This window comes from Atractosteus spatula, chromosome 1 (genome assembly GCF_055471065.1).
Source record: "Atractosteus spatula isolate fAtrSpa1 chromosome 1, fAtrSpa1.hap1, whole genome shotgun sequence".
In the NCBI taxonomy this organism is placed as follows: Eukaryota; Metazoa; Chordata; class Actinopteri; order Semionotiformes; family Lepisosteidae; genus Atractosteus; species Atractosteus spatula.
Genome location: NC_142706.1, coordinates 9181747 through 9198688, shown reverse-complemented (window position 1 = coordinate 9198688; position 16942 = coordinate 9181747). Strand labels below are relative to the sequence as shown.

The 16942-nt window shown below is 33.8% G+C and overlaps 1 protein-coding gene across 1 annotated transcript in view; it reads right to left on the bottom strand.

Moving 5' to 3' along the window:
* adgrl3.1 (adhesion G protein-coupled receptor L3.1) overlaps nucleotides 1–16942 on the bottom strand; it is a 264360-nt gene that overhangs the window by 87196 nt on the left and 160222 nt on the right. Inside the window, exon 10 of the mRNA XM_088939011.1 lies at nucleotides 1759–1942. Coding sequence (XP_088795137.1) covers nucleotides 1759–1942 — 184 coding nt within the window. The remainder of the gene's footprint in view (nucleotides 1–1758; nucleotides 1943–16942) is intronic.

Below are 16942 nucleotides of genomic sequence, written 5' to 3'. Positions count from 1 at the left end.
TAGAGATGCACAGACCATCTGAAGGTTACTTAACCCTTTGAATAAAGTCCATCAAGCATAACTTTCTTTTCTTTCAGCATTTCAACACCCTTTTTAAATTTCATGTTCATGTAGTATCTTTTAAAGACCGATTTCTGGACTGTATTAACACAGCCTTCTAGGCCTGGTATATTTACTGTAGGCCTGGTATATTTACTGTACATTATAACTTTGAATTACCAAGACCAATGAAAACTGTAACTGGGAAATGTGTATTGAAGTCAGTGCATTGTTACACAAGGTTCTAATTATGCACACATAAGATCCTGATTCAGAACAGTTAAAGTTTTTAAAGACTCAAGTTATAATCTAAAATTTCAGACACACATTATTTCATTATTTTTGATTTCCATATCAAAGTGGTAAGAACCAAAATGCCTGTCTCACAACTAGTAATTATTAATTCATGATAATAAGGAACAGCATGACAAAATATAAATGTAGTTTGTCCAAATTGATTTTCCTGAATGCCCTAAGCAATCATATTAAGCTGCTAATGAGAAATTCAGCAGTCAGCTGTACAGAGAAATGTGGAACTATGTTTAATTCAGTAAAATTACACACTACAGTATATGTGTACTATGGAACTTTTTCAGTGCATATCACTTTTATATGTCACAGGCGTTTAGCCTTATACTGTATGTAGTATAAAATTTAGGAATTAAAACATTGTGTTGCCACATGTACTGCATACAACATGACAGTCAATTGTCCAACAAGAAGATCATGGAAAATGTAGAAAAAGATTTCCTATTATGAAACATCCTCGCCCCCAGTTTTTCACATTTCCAGAGGGTTTTATCAACAGATAAGAGAAAGTTTCTTAAGAGGAAAAAACACAACAAGATCATCATGCTGATTCTCCATTTATTAGTTTCTGCTTTTATAGCTTGAATATTAAATGAAAGGAAATTCTGTTTTGTTAAAAAAATATATTTCAACAAATAAAGGAGCATATGTGGAGACATAAAAAATAATTCGTAGGTGTTTTGTTTACACTGTTGACTTACTTATTGATGTTCCATGTTTTCTAAGAAGTGTGAATATTATCTAAAGAAATGAACACGAGATCTAAAAAAATGTCAGATAAGGAGAAACAAAAGGAAGCCAGTTTTAATACATAATGTGTTTTAAGCATGCATTTCCAGGCATGTATTACATGCAGCTATTAATTTTGTAGGAGGCATACTTGCTATTTCCACAAAACTTTTTGTTTGGTATTTTTCAGTGTAAGTAAAGTAAGATGCATCTCTGCATTTGTTTGCCCTTATTGATAGTTATGGATTTGTTCAAGTTTAACTTCTGACTGCTGCAAAATGAGGTTTACAACAATTTCCTTTCTTGCCCTCTTTTGCAGTACTAAGTGTACTATAAGAAGCATTACTAAAAAGAAAGCTCACAAAAAATGCTGTTTCTTGTTACGTCCTGGATGCCATGTCATCATCAGAGCATTTTTATGAACCACATGGGGAAAACGATACTGTAACTATATTTTTCCGTTAATTGCACATACTGTATTTTCAGTAGATGAATACATTAAACATTAATAACAATTTTCAAGGATAAAATAAAATGTTTCTTGATCTTCAGCAGAGATTTACTATTGTCATTTCCCATAAAGCAGCAATGTCACAGAGGAAAAAAAAAAACATCCTACCCAAGAATTACTTTCTATTCCTTCTTAAATACTTTACTATAGGAAATAACTTGTGGACTTACGGATGTTTTCTGTGTTCTCCTGCACGATGTCGGTCTTCAGCAGGTTATCTGCCAGAACAAATGCACCCTCTTCCACAGTGTCCAGTAACATAGTGGCAGCACGCAGCTGGTCACTGATTGTGAGATCTCTCCAGGCCGCCTGGGCATGGGGCTGAAGGAGGTTGTTCACTGTCTCCACCATAGCCTGGGTAAGTGGGAGCCAGAAAAGCATGTTAAGCTCAGGCTTTGTAGAATACAAAGGCATAAAGAACGTCATTATGCACCGCCACCACTGCCATCGCTGACAAAGACAGGCCTTTACTGAAGTTTGCTTCTTTTACCTTTATGATACAATTTAGAATTCTTATAGAGTTTCATTTCTGCATGAAACTGATAACTTCTGAACTACCATTTCATGGTAAATAAAAAGAATACATTTCAAGAAGAACAAGAAGAAATGAGATGCTTGCTTTCATCAGAGGTTTTATAACAGAACTGTTTATTCATTCTAGAAACAAACTACAATAAAGATACCAAGCCACAAAATTTTTTTTTTAAATAAGCAAACATGAATAGTAACCAAAGCACAAACAGGATTCCATATTGATTGAATTTTTTAAAAAATACTAGTCTTATGACCTCTTATTAAATATGTCTTATGCATATACAGGAAAAGTACTGTATTGTGATTCTTTCTCTAATATGTTGTCAATATATAACTAAAATTGCTACTTAACAATTCCAGACATTGACAAGAAGTTCCAGTTTTGTACTCAGTAATTGCAGTGAATAAAGGATAAACAGGAAATTATAGACCATACACAATTCTAAAAGAAGTATGATGTGGTGAAAAGTGACATACTGTATAAATTCAATATGCAATCGTTTTACTCTTTTTAATGACAGTAAGTATATTTCTTTGGACTATTTGTCAAAGTAATTCATCATTACAAAAATAACAAATTGTGACATTTGGTTAACATGCTGCTGGAAACCTGTGTTCTAATTCGTAAAGGCATCATAATGACCACCTTCATCAAACAATGAGTCTTGTTAAATTAGATACTGTAAATTCCTAGTTTCATCTTGTTTTATGCATGAGAAAACTTGTTGTTTTAATGAAACAATAAGTCAGTAGTACACAAAAGGTACATCTAGCATATCTAAAAAAAGAACATAATACTTTAGAGCCTGGGTTATACTGTATATGCTTTTGTTTTGCAGTCTATGTCATGCCTTGCTGTGCTTGAACAAATTGGTCAGCAGGTGGAGAAAGATATTTTGGGCAAGATGATCCTCCAAGAAGAGTGAGAAAGCAAGACTGAGAAAGTTTTCTTGCTTTTCACTTACTATATTACTATACTTACTAAATAGTATTTCATTACTATATGTGATATAATATAACTATTCTATTATCTATCATAATATTATCATAACACTTGTAATTATTGAAGGAATGTTATAAATTTTATAAAAGCTAACAAACTGCTTATCTTCTAGCTTCCAAACTGCTTATAACTCTGGCAAGTGGAAACGTACCAGGGGGCATCTCAAGCACAGCTCATGTCTTAAAATATAGTAAAAAGGGAAGTCGAATGTCACGTTTTGCAAAAGTAAGCAATAACGAAAGTCTTAATAAGGAGTTGTTTTCCGCTACCCAGGCTTGACTAAAAAACTTATGGTTCGTTTTAGGGATTAGGTAATCTATGTTAAAGGTAGGAAGTTTGTCTGTTACTATGTATAAAAAGCGCTGAGCAACGTCTATCGGGGAGACTAGCTTTTGCAAGCTGATCTCCCGTATGCATACAAATAAACAGCTCTTCTTTCACCAACACCCGGACTCTGATATTTTAATGTTTCTTCATTATTATAAGATAATTTGTTTTTACTACATTTAATGATTACACTTTTACTGCTACTGCTAATAATAGTATCAATAGCAAAAACAAAATATAAATATTGTTATTGTCACTGTTTGACCAAATACATTTCCCAATGTTATTCAAAATCCATGTAATTACCTGTACTCAGGGTGCCATGTTGATTTTATCATGGGACTTTGGCAAACAGTTAAAGATAAAAAAATACTTGCATTTTACTATCATATTATCAGGTTTTAGTAAAATTACTAAAGTATTATTAAATATTAACAGCACCAAGGGCAAGTTAGAATAAAAGCAAATACTGTATACTGTGTGCCACACCTGAAGAAGACTCCACGGCGGAAACATTGTGTTTTCTTTCTTCTTTTTTCCAGCATGGAATAAACCTATTACTTGTTCCTTTGCAGCCTACGCATGCTGACGCAGCTACCCACCTGAACTACTGTATACTGTGCCCTGCAAAAGTATTCACCCCCTGCTAATAATGTCCCCAGGCGTTAATTTTAAATATTGCTTTTAAACAAAATGATGTATGTAACTCAACAATGTGCAACATTACTGGATAGGCGTAAATACTTTTGCATGGAAGTGTATCTGATTACTTATATACAGTATCATCACACATAATTACACAATAAACTTAGAGAAAAAAAATTAAAGATTCTGATCTTCTTATCTCCTTTCAGTTTGTTTATGTTTAACATTATAGCTGTTAAGCCTCTCTTTAAAATATTTTCCTAGTGATGAAATGTACTGTACATTTAAATAAATACTTTCTATTTTTACCAAATTATAGTGTACAGTATATGTGTTTTATATACTGTAAATCAAAACTATTTTAAAGCATACAGGTATAGCTCTTAAGTCTCTTGAGATAAGTAACTCTGCATCTGTATGCACAAACATAAAAATAAAGTAGTCAATGTATTGTAAATTATTATTTGCTGGTGAATGTTGCCCCATCTTTATTTTTACCACCTACACACCACTGCTATCATCAAGGCACACAGGCCCTTTAAGTCTTTAAAATAGGGTGAAAAAAGCTGTAAGTAAGCTGACATGTGAATATACAAATTTAATGGAATTCACGGTCATAGAAAAAAAAATCAAGCAATACTTAGACTGTATATTGCAATGCCTTTGTAAAAACAACAGAGCACAGCTGGGTATAGTTTTGATCGGTGAACTATGAAAGGGAATATGAGATTTTAGAATGACTTCATAGAAGCACAAAAACTAAACCCCAGGCTCAAAAGAGCATACAGTTTGAGTTGGCCCAATCAAACTAATTTAGAGCTTAAACAAAAAGCGGATTTCCAGTTTAAGTTTTGGAATCCTCAAATGCATACAGAAAATAACCCCTAATCAGTGTAACAGACTAACTTACAAATACAAGATTTTGCATACATTCATTGGCCAGTATATCTGTGGTTTGACAGAACAACTTTTGAAACATTGCTACGATGTTCAGACACTTAAAATGACTTTTATGACTAAACAGTTTTATATTCAATTGAACTCAGATACACAAGTTACCTTGTCTTGTTCTATCTGCAGTTATATTGAAGATGGTTTACCATCGTGATTGCCAATATACTGTATTTTTAGGTGTGAGTGCTACAGTAAATCATCATAATAACAGTTTTTAACCTGCAATATAATACACTGCAATTGCAATGCAGCTGTGAAGCAGATTATTTTGGGAAGCTACAGTATGTATAAAGAACGTGACTCAAATGAATCTTGACAGCAGAGTGATTTTTTTGGTAAAAATCTTTTCAAAGCTGTGTCGCATCTTCTTAGAATGTACTGAAAGCTTGAGATGGGAAATACTCTGAAGCTATTATTTTCCATATAACATATGAGATCATTGCACATACTCATTTTGTAAAACTGTGAAGCCATGTCTGTAATCCTTTCAGTCATTTATTGAGACATACTGTAGTATAGGTTTCGAAAATAGTGTGGCAGCTAATGGTGTCAATAAAAAAGTTAATTGTAACAGCTCTTTTTCTGTCTTGGAAGAAAAGGCTGTATTGTGACATGGAAACAGAATGGATGGACAGTGTGACACCAGTAAAGATCAGTGAAAACAAAAAGCAAATAAATTAAAAACTACCCATTGCTCGAGGTGATATCATCAGGAGTAAGAATTTCCCCCAGTCAATCTGGGGAGAAGATACAATCCTATATATTGCACAATTAATAAACTAACAAACAGCTTGCACATACAGCATTAAACATAATATCTCATTCTGATGCCGCAGTTTCTCTTTTTAATATAGCTGTCTGCAGTTTTTCTTTTTGGCACATTAGTTTTGCCGTACTTGCTAAACCACTTATAAGTTTAATTAAGCTGAGTGCATAATAACTTCATAATTTTAACATGCTAATGTAACTAATAGGTAACCATCACATGAGTTGTGAGTAGAATAAATTTGACTTGCAAATCAAATGTTTATATAAGAACATTGAAGGTTGCCAAATGCCTTCTTAAAGGTCTTTGGCAAGTTAATACACATATACAATTAGATAAATCACATATATAATTAGAAGATGAATGGTATCTTATTAATGACTGCATAATTATAGATTACATATAATTTTGAATTACATTAACTATGAATGAGGAAAACTGGATAGAACTAAGCATTCCCCCTTTTTTACAAGAAGTGGTCCCATTTACAAACAGAAATCTTTGCCTACCCATAAACTTTCGAAAATGTTCTACTTCCAGACTGGTGATGCTTTAATGAATAAAACCATAAAGAAGTGGTAAATCTCCAAGTTCCCCAGGGCTGTTGCCCTTGTTCTTTATTTACAACTCAGGCACTGGACATGTGCAGTTTTATAAAAATGCACGCACATGACACTACCAAAGCACAGCACCTAAAGAAAACAGTGGAAATTTCTGCGTAGGATGCTAAGTACATATATCACAGAACAAAACTACCTCCATTTTCAGAATACATTAAGTGCTTGTGAAAACAGATCACAAAAAGAAACCACCTCAACAATCTGATAGAATAAACATATCAACCATTTTCTCTTGAATTAAATGATTAGCCCTGAGTAACCTGGCCCAATAGTAGTCAGAACCAAACTGGTCAGTACGAAACATTAGTTCATTACAGAATTGAGTATAGTATTTCTTCCCAATAAGTTATGGTCTCATATGCTAATATGTATCCAAGGAGATTTTCATGACCCACTTCTTCCTTACAAATTAACTTTTAACAGTTAAACGCAATGAACTTTGTATTAACAGCTGTTTGTCTTCCAGCCAAATAGAAAAATGCAAAAAAGTTATCTTCTGACAAAGTTGATGTTAGTCAAAAGCCACAGTAAATGTATGCAATATATGTGTTTCATATGGGTTCTTGGAATAAAGCAGAACTATACAAAATTATTGATCACATTAATTTATTCAATTTTAGACTTACCTGTAGCAAATCACTTAGGCCTGCTGGGGAAAATGGTGATTTAAAAATATTTTAAATACATTTCTGTACAGTAGGTCTTAGATACAGTAGTATCTTTTTCCGGTAAGTCATCTCAGTACATTTGTCTTCCACAAATACCAAAACACATTATACAAAAAAATTGAAGTAGATCATTAAGAAGTAAAAAGTGATATTCAAATGAAGAATAGAATGCAAGTGTAGAATAAAGAGGGAATAAATGTTACTGAAGACACAGTGGTTTTTAAGCAGTCAGGACACAGATAAATCCTTTGAAAATTTACTTTAAAAGAAGGAGCATGTTTTGTTTGCTTGGCTGATCATAGTCATTTGGTTTCATCTCCATTTCTCTTCCCAACAAAAACGAAAAATGCCAACCTGCAGACATTTCTGCTATGGAATGCAAGGTCACATGTAAGTGTTACGAGTACAGGAAATTGTTATTACCAGCCACCTTTAAAAAACAAAGGAAAAGAACACATATTGCATGGACAACAAAAATTCTATTTTAATAAAAACCTGGAACAAATCCAGCGCTTCATGTATGATGATTGATTAAATTAACTCTGATCTGTTAATTGACAAAGCCATCTCTCAGAAGCAGCTCCAATGAGTTCTCAAATATTAGCAACAAACTACCTTTCTGATGCAAATTATCAAATGTAAAACAACAGCAGAACTGTACATCAAAGTTCAGAAGCCTAACCACATTCATGTTAAAGCAACTGTATAAAAATATGATCACTTTGTATTGTGGTTATTCAGCTATCTAGCCATGTGTGGAATAGTTTAGAAAGCAAATACCACCTATTTTGAAGGCTCATTTTTTAAATAAAGACATTTAATCAGTGTTTTTATATCTGACATACAAAAGGTAAAATAAGCTACAATATACTGTAGGATACTTTCATTTGGGACAGACACTTAAGTTCCAAGCACTGCATCTACTGTACTCCTTTTTCTTTTCTCTTATCTCTAGGGATATTAGATCCAAATCTCTGCAGACCTGAGTCCACATTCTTCTGCATTATATCACTGTAGTCTGGAAAGGCACTTAAACCTCTAAATTAAACCATATTCAGAGTGGAAATTTCAATGGAAAATGAGGTCTCCTTCAGTATTTCTGGTATACTCCCAGATGGTTTACTCCCGGACACAAATCTTCAAAAGCTGGAATAGAAAATCAGTCTACAATTTTTTTGGGTTAGGACCGTACCGTAAAGCTCGTGAAGTATGTCTTTGACATGCTATGTAAAATCAAAGGTTCTGTAGTGAAATGCCAACAGCACGACCAAATAAAGAGAGCTGTATGATGTTTGCTTTAGTTTGCTTAAGTCTTGAAACACGAATATATGTGACCAAGTAACACAAACAATAAAATGATGTTTACACCTCCACTTTATGTTTCATACACAGTCACACTGACTCATGTTTAAAAACTAGCTCAGAATAAAACTCATATAGAATTGACAAATTAGGATTATCTCACAGATTTTCATGAATATCATAATCTGAATAAAACAGTGCAAAAATCATTGTAACTTATCTCCTTAAGGATACTGTTCTTTCTCTAGTTGACTCAGCCAGCTTATAGCAAGTGGAAAGTAAACATAATTATCCTGTGACTTTTACAGGACCATTAAAACAATGTCAAATAGTGTTGTATTCAGACTCCAAGTGTAGAAGCATGAATTACGAATTGTGATAAATCATTATGTTCTACTGGTTCATAGAAAAAAAAAGTTCTCACATTGTAAATTGCATTCTGCAGTGGCTGTTTTCAATATAAAATCTTTTTTGTGACACGGTAAAATGTTTTGCAATAATTAATTGAATAGATAGTACAAAATGAACTTAATAACGTCAGTGACAGGGCAAGTGGCATTTTGATTTTTGTTGCAAAAATGTTTAAGAAGAATTACTTCTAATCTTTTAATGGAATTGAAATGATGTCACATCAAACATGGAAGCATGGAGCAATTCACCCAGAGCCCAGATAGTGCCCTGCAAATGGAACAGAACAGAAAGGCTGATGAATAATCCCCCCATAAAGAAACAGACAGGGAATGGAAGGATCCTGCTTTGACATTTTTTAAGAGCACACTGACTTGAGAATTGCTAGATGGAGGCTGGAGAAATGAATACAGAAGAAAAAATAGCCATAGTCAATCGTTAATCGCCAGATTCAGAAACAATATCATCTATGTGCTCTCAGAAGGAATAAAAATAATAACACAGGCATTATATTTAACCTCTGTCTCATATCTGAGGTTTATATAATGCAATTTAGTGAGGTATTATTCAAGAATTACTGCTAAAAGTAGATTTATTCCTTCTTTAGGTGATTCAGAAAAAAAATGAAACCATTTAGACCATGTAGGATTGACTACTATAATACTACTGTATCTCCCTTGCATTTCTATGCATTTTATTTTTTTTCATAGCTTGCTCAGAATGCTAACTTTGATAGGTTAATTACAAAGTTCATGAAAAGGAACAGTGAAATAAAATAATATCCAGATTCCAACTGTCTTACTTTAGCTTCCTGTCAGTATTAAATTCATTATTTTCTACTTTTTTAACTTTTACCATTCTGACATGTAAAAACAGTGTTTTTCTATGCAATCTGTTCTTGTGTGCAGGCCCTTGTAATTGTTTTGATTCAATGTTTTAGTTAAATATTTACTAAATGTTTTCAGTCACACAGGCTACATTGTAAAGTATGTTTTTACATTTTAATCTGAGGTTTATGTCATTTTTACTTCAGCTTACAATTTTCTTTGTAATGCATAAGCATAAACCTTTCACAGTTTCAGCATGATATACTCTAATGAAAACTGATTCACTAAAATGTCATAAGCAAAAATAAGAAAAACTGTTCCTTTTTTTCACCACAGTACACTAAAATGTATATACTGTATATATCCTTCAACAATGTGCACCCTTGCATTCAGCTGAACAACAATTTTAAAAGCTGACTTTTTTCAAAAGTAGCCTCACAAAAATTGTTTTTTTAAGTATCACTTGCATCTCTATGCCGATTTTCATGTTAGCAGAAGAAACAGATCTGCATTCTAAATTAAAGCAATAGAATTCTGTTACTTAGAATACTATGAAATTAAACCTCCTGCCCACTTATCTAATCCAGCAATTACAATTTGGCAATTAATGAGCAGTGGAGGATGAATATCTGATCAGAAATTTCAATAACACTAGCTCAGTGGTGTACTGCTGTAATTTAGTCACCATAGCCTAGCAGATCTGCACTGCATTAAATTTTATGTTTAGTGTAATGACTTTAAATAAAATTTAGCAGTGAGAAATCTGCAAGGCATTTTAATAAAATATTTCACCCTATTGCTTTGATGTGCATGTATGTGCTACAACTTATATTAAGGAGGGCAAACACAGTGTTTAACACTGTGCGTCTTCCCACAGAGTGCAGAACACACTCATTATGAGACTCCAAAATACTGCTTTTTGTTATGCTACCAATCAAACAGAAAAATCAAGTGGTACATTATATACATACACCAAGCTCATTTATTTCCACAACCAAGCGATCTGTTCAGAAAAGTATTGGCAGATTTCCCTCCTGAATTCAATTTTGTTAAAAACAAGTGGAAGCTGTCAATGCCGGTATTTATAAAGTAAACAGTTAGCCTAGGCAGCTGTGGTTTTATTATTTATGAGGGGTGATCATTCTGGGAAACAAGTCACTCCCCTTTTCACCAACAGCTGTCCTGTTAGAGACATCTCACAAAAACCTGAAAATAAGAAAGACATCTGTGGATATCAGTACTGATACTCCCTGTCTCAGACACATATTTTTTTGGTTAAAAAGGAAAAACAGTCTCTGTTAGACTACTAGGATTAACTTCCTGCAACTGGAAAATTTCTGATACCTACTGTACATCCACAATTAAAACTATGCTCTAAGATCATATAGGTGTGGGATCTATTTTTTGACACTGAGTTTTTTTCCCCTCTTCTGAATGTATTTAGTTCTAAAAATTAGAATAATTATCATGAAGACTAATCTAGCCCAAACACCTAATTAGATATTCATTAAAATCTTAATATAGGATGAAGATAACAGGAATAAACATATAACACACAAAAAGATGTACTGTACTGTATTACATAATTAGGAATGGGTGAAACCTCCTTGAGCAGCAATGACTTCAATGTCGTGTTTTCTGACGTTATCAGTCTTTCACACTGGCCGTTATGGATTTCCTCCCTTTCTTTCTTACGGAACTGCTTCTCCTTAATGACATTTAAAGGTTGTTCTGTATGAAAATCTCACTTTGGGTGAAATGCCTTCTTCTTCAGTCATTCTGTTGTAGCATTGCTCTGATGTTTGGGATCATTGTTTTCCTGCATGATCCAGTTTCAGTTCCAGCTGATGAACAGATGATGGCCTGACATTCTACCCCATTTGTTGATACAACATGGAATTCAATAATGGCAAGCTGTCCAGGTCCTGAATTAGCAAAATAGCCACTAATCATGGTACCCCATTGTTACAGTATCCGACAGTCAAGATGAGGCTCTTCTCTTGTAATGCAGTGTTTGCGAGCTAAAAAAATATTTTCATTATGAATTAGTACCCCTATAAAAAAACAATAAGCTTCATAATAAACCCCACACTGGTTATAAGGCTTTAAACACATAAATTCTTTCAATCCAAGATTGATGCTATGAATTTATAATGACCTGAATCAAGCCTTAGCCTCGTGCTACTGTATGTTTGAACAACTATTTAAGCCCTAGCTTTTCCAGTGACATTCCCTTTTTACCCAATTTTTCTGAATCTAGCTTAGTTCATCTCAGATTCAGATATTGTAATATTGTAATATTCTTGTTGCCTAGATCCTAATCATGCCTCTTAACTGACAGCTTGCCTGCCAGACATCTGTCCGGTAATTGTCAAGAGTTCCCTTTCAATGGGTGTGGACCCAACTACTTGGGCAAACTGCAGCAATCAGCTCTAATACTAAAGATAACTGGCTTGGATTCTAACCAGATGATGAAGTACAGACAAATTTCTAATTTCCCACTCCTGTGTAAGGTTTTAGAATGCATAGGTTGCACATCAATTACGGGCTCACATGACACCTAATGATTTGTTTAAACCATTCCAGTTCAGTTTTAACTCTGATCATAGCACTAAGACCGCTCTTGTCAGGGCTGTGAATGATTTACATGTCTGACTCAAGGGCTACAAGTATACTTATGCTCCTTGATCTTAGTGCAGCTTTTGATGTAGTAAGTCATTCAGTGTTGCTCAATCGTTTGCAAAATTTCATGTCTATCAGTGGTCTTGAACAGGTTCTGCTCTTATCTGAGTGGCAGGCAGAGTTTTGTTTCCCCTTGGCCCTCATACAGTAAACCCCCCATGACCCTGTCAATCATGGTGTGCCACAGGGTTCAATCTTGGGCCCTTTCCCTTTTATTATTTATATGCTTCCTCTGGGTCATATTATATGCAAACATGGTCTACAGTTTCATTTTTCTGCAGATGATACTCAGATTTCCATTAAAACTTCTTCCCCATTGCATCTCCTGCCTCCATCACTTATCTGTTGTTTGCATGGCAACAAGCTCTGGTTGACATCAAATTTCCTGAAGCTAAATAGCACCAGAACACAAATTTTACTGGTGGATTGCAGATGTTAGCTGGATATTATGAGAGCTTTGCAGTACTCGTGGATGTCTTCCCCATTATGCATCTGCAGTAGTCAGGAAACAGGAAACTGGGAGACATACTCGATCTTCTCCTGTCTTTTAAGTCCCATGTAAAGAATGTGATTAAGACACTAATTTTTACCGTAGAAATATAACCCAAGTTAGGCAATTTCTATCAGTGTCCAATGCTGTGTGCCTGATTCATTCGTTTATAAAGTGAAGGCTTGATTTCTGCAACTCAGGGCTCCCTAACACTCCTCTTAGTAAGTTGCAAATGTCCAAAACTGAAGCTACAGCAGGGCAACTGCAACTCACACCAGACCTTGGTGGCATATCACTCCTACACTTAAATCTCTACATTGGTTGCTTATAAACTCACATACTGTACTGTATTCAATACAAGATCCTGTTACTGACATTATACTCTGGCTCCATCATACATATTTGAACTCCTCTATGTTTAAACATCCTCCATTAGGCTGCATTGTTGAAGCTGGTCCTTTGCTCACTGTACTAAGACTTTTGATGACCATACCTTTTCTCTGGCTGCTCCATTGTTATGGAACAAAAACACCAAATTTATTTCTCTGTTTCATTATTCAGTATTCAGATTCACACACTTTATTTGTGCAATACTACTTATTTTAATGAAGAATGATAAAACAGTGTTAACTAATATTCCTGAAATATGCATATCATCTGATAGACAACTAAAAAAAGGTAACATACAAAAATATTGTAAGAAAAGGTGAGAGTGTTCAGATTTTTCATCAAAATATTTTTGGAAAATATAGCTTTTGTTAGGAGAAAATAAAAAACTGGAAAAAATACAGTAAAACAGTCAAAATTAAAAGAAACGTGGATTTGTGCAAGTTTAAAACAAAATCACTTTCTTCATTGTGTGAGAGTTTAATGAAAAATTTCACAATTGTATTATCATATTTTTAATTATTAGTTTTTTAAAAATTAGCACAGAAAAATAGCCTCAAAATAACTTACTTTGTTGCAGATGGTGAAAATCCAGGATATTTTACTTTCTTTATTAAAATGAACATCTTTTGTTAAATGTCACACTTAAAAAAAAACAAATAAAAAATTCTACAGTGTGACATCACTTCAGAATAAACTTCACTTTTAACTTCAAGCCTCACCAAGGTGATTGAACTGTTTTCAAAAGAAGAAGACAACTTTTTCTAGCCATGATTGAATCTAAAATCCTTTCTATACTCAGTCAAATGTCTTTAAATGACAGTATAGGAAACATACAAATGTTTTCTATTTCTATATAGTTATAAAAAATTAACTGTGCCAACATCCTTGGAAATGTTTTGTTCACAGAAATAAAATCATCAATGTTTAATAGCTGTCAAACATTAAAAGGTTTCTTTCATTCTTATAATTACAGTATACAAATAACTAAATATTTATGACCTTGATCATCGCTTAAATATATACTTTATCTAAATCTTTTTCACACATTAGACTTAAAAGAACTTGCAAATTGTAAAATTTTCAATTGAACTCAAAATGAAAGATTGGGAAAAGGACAAGTTCTATATCCTGCCAATCACTAGTTAAAATTTGTAAATACAATCCTCTAAAATTAGATTTCTTGGCATTCATTGCAGTCTTCCACCACCTCAGCTTCTATTTAAATACACCTCTTGGATCAGATTCCACTATATACAGTAGCTGGGCAGTTTGATCCACACTCTTATAACCTAATAAACTGTAACCTAAATATCTGTAACACGCCTTACTCTTCTATGCTATTATTTATACAGAAGCTTTCTCAGCCAGAAGCATATTGTCAATTTATTCCTTAGTGAACACCTGTCTGCACAAAACACTTGTTGGTTTTAATCACACTACAATTGCCACCTCAGTAAAAGAGAGAAAGGATGTGCTTTAGAAATGTTGTTGCCATGATTACAGCAATGCTATTCAGGACCCAGATGTCCACCATTACCTATTTAACATAAAAAATTAGAACTCTTGTATATTACTTGTATATACATGTATTGTACACAGAAGTGATATCTGATAGATATTATACTACCATCAAAACTGTTACTCTATGTTCATTATGCATACTATTTTCTCTGATCTTTGCTGGTACCAAAACATAATCATTTTCATATCAAGTACATTTGCTAAAAAGTGTTTTCAATTAATATCCCTACTAATTATTTGGTTATCTAGGTGTATCTCACACAGCATTTTAGCGTTGTGGTAGTACAAGTCGTAAAAGTAAAAAATGTGAATGCCTTTCCTCCTGTTTGATTACTTTTAATTTGCAGACTTAGACTTAATAATAAATTATTATTAATTCCTTACACGTATATATCACTTTTCTGGACATTCCACTCAAAGCACTTTACAGGTAACGGGGACCGTGCGCACAGTACGCTCATCACACATCAGTTATCAGTGGACAGGAGTACAGATGAAGCCAATTAATAAATGGGGATTGTTAGGAGGCCATAATTGGTAAAGGCCAGGGTGAAATTTGGCCAGGATACCAAGGTAACATCCTACTCTTTTCTAGAAGTGCCCTGGGATTTTTAATTACCACAGAGAGTGAGGACCTCGGTTTTACATCTCATCTGAAGGTGCGTTTTTATAGTATAGTGCCCCTGTCACTATACTGAGGACTTAAGCCCCACACAGACCATAGGGTGAGCACACTCTAATGGCCCCACTAAAACCTCTTCCAGCAGCTATCCTATCTTTCCCAGAAGATCTCCCATCCAGGTACTGGTCAGGCTCATACTGTACCTGCTGAGTTTCAGTGGGCTGCCAGTTGTGAGTTACAGAGTGGTATGGATGAATGGATACTGCACAAGATGGAAAGAACTTATAAGACTTAATTTAGACACTTTGTTTCTTTTAAATTGCATGATTGACTGCTTATGGAATGGTGTATTTTAATAGTATTCTTAATGCCTAATCTATAGGTTAAAATATGTCAGAAAATATTTTCCTCCTGAAATCACAAAAACCTCACAATCATCTGCATTCTATTGGTATTTATTTTTCATTTGTTTCATATTCTTTGGCATGGTGTTCCTGCAGCATGAGGTCTGTAGAAGTTAAGGAACAATGTATACCATTGTGTGTGTTGTCCTGATCTGATCCTTTTGCCACAAAATATTTCCTGTTAGCTCTGGAGGTATGGCACATAAATTTAAATATACATCATATTTGCTGGATGGTACTGTAAGTAGCTTTACAGGTCCAGTCCCAGAGTGATTAAAGACTGACACCATCCTTTTTTGCCATTCAACAAAATTACGTGACAAACTCACAGAAAAGTATTCCAGAATATAGCAGCTTTAAAAAAGGAAGGAAGTAAAGTACTGATACATAAAACTGTTGCAGTGGGAGTGTATAGCTCTACATTTACAATCCTCAAAGCATTTTACTATACCACTCTTACATAAATTTAGCATGACTAGATGTATCTCCTGCTACAGTATATTTTCCAATCTTAGAATCAAAGATGTACATCTTCCTGTGTTGTGTTTTAAGGCTGACTGCACCAAGCGGGCACATTTTGTATCTTTTTTAGAATGTTTTATCTGTTACTGGCAACATTAAGATAGGTGCAGTGCTATATTTGCTGTCTTTTCTTCGAGATTTATTGTTATTCTTTCTTACATTGCTGTGAAAAGAACAGTAATGCCAGTATACATTTGTAATAAGTATGACTTTACACAGTATACATTTGTAATAAGTATGAAATTATAGTCAATGAACATAAGTTCATTCTATTCCACTAAAAACTGCTTGGTTATTGCACAAAATCGAGGTCATAAGATGACAGTTAAAAATGAAATTGAACAGTCATTTTAACAGTATAGTTAATATATCATTTGGAAGACAAACACCAATGTCTCAGCAGGAATTTTTCTGTATACTACAAAATAAAAATGGAATCCTCCATTTGCACAATCCAGATTACTTACCTGTAAATATTAACAAAAGCCCAAACACAATTTCTTGATAAATTAAAAGGTTAAAGTTCATCAGCAATATTCAGCAACACTCATGCAATTTCTAATTTTAAAACAGACAAAACAAGAAAGCCATTTGTAAAAATATCATGCTGTAGGCAGAAATTACAATTCAAAACCCTATAGCAGCATATAAAGCATTACTAGATGAGAG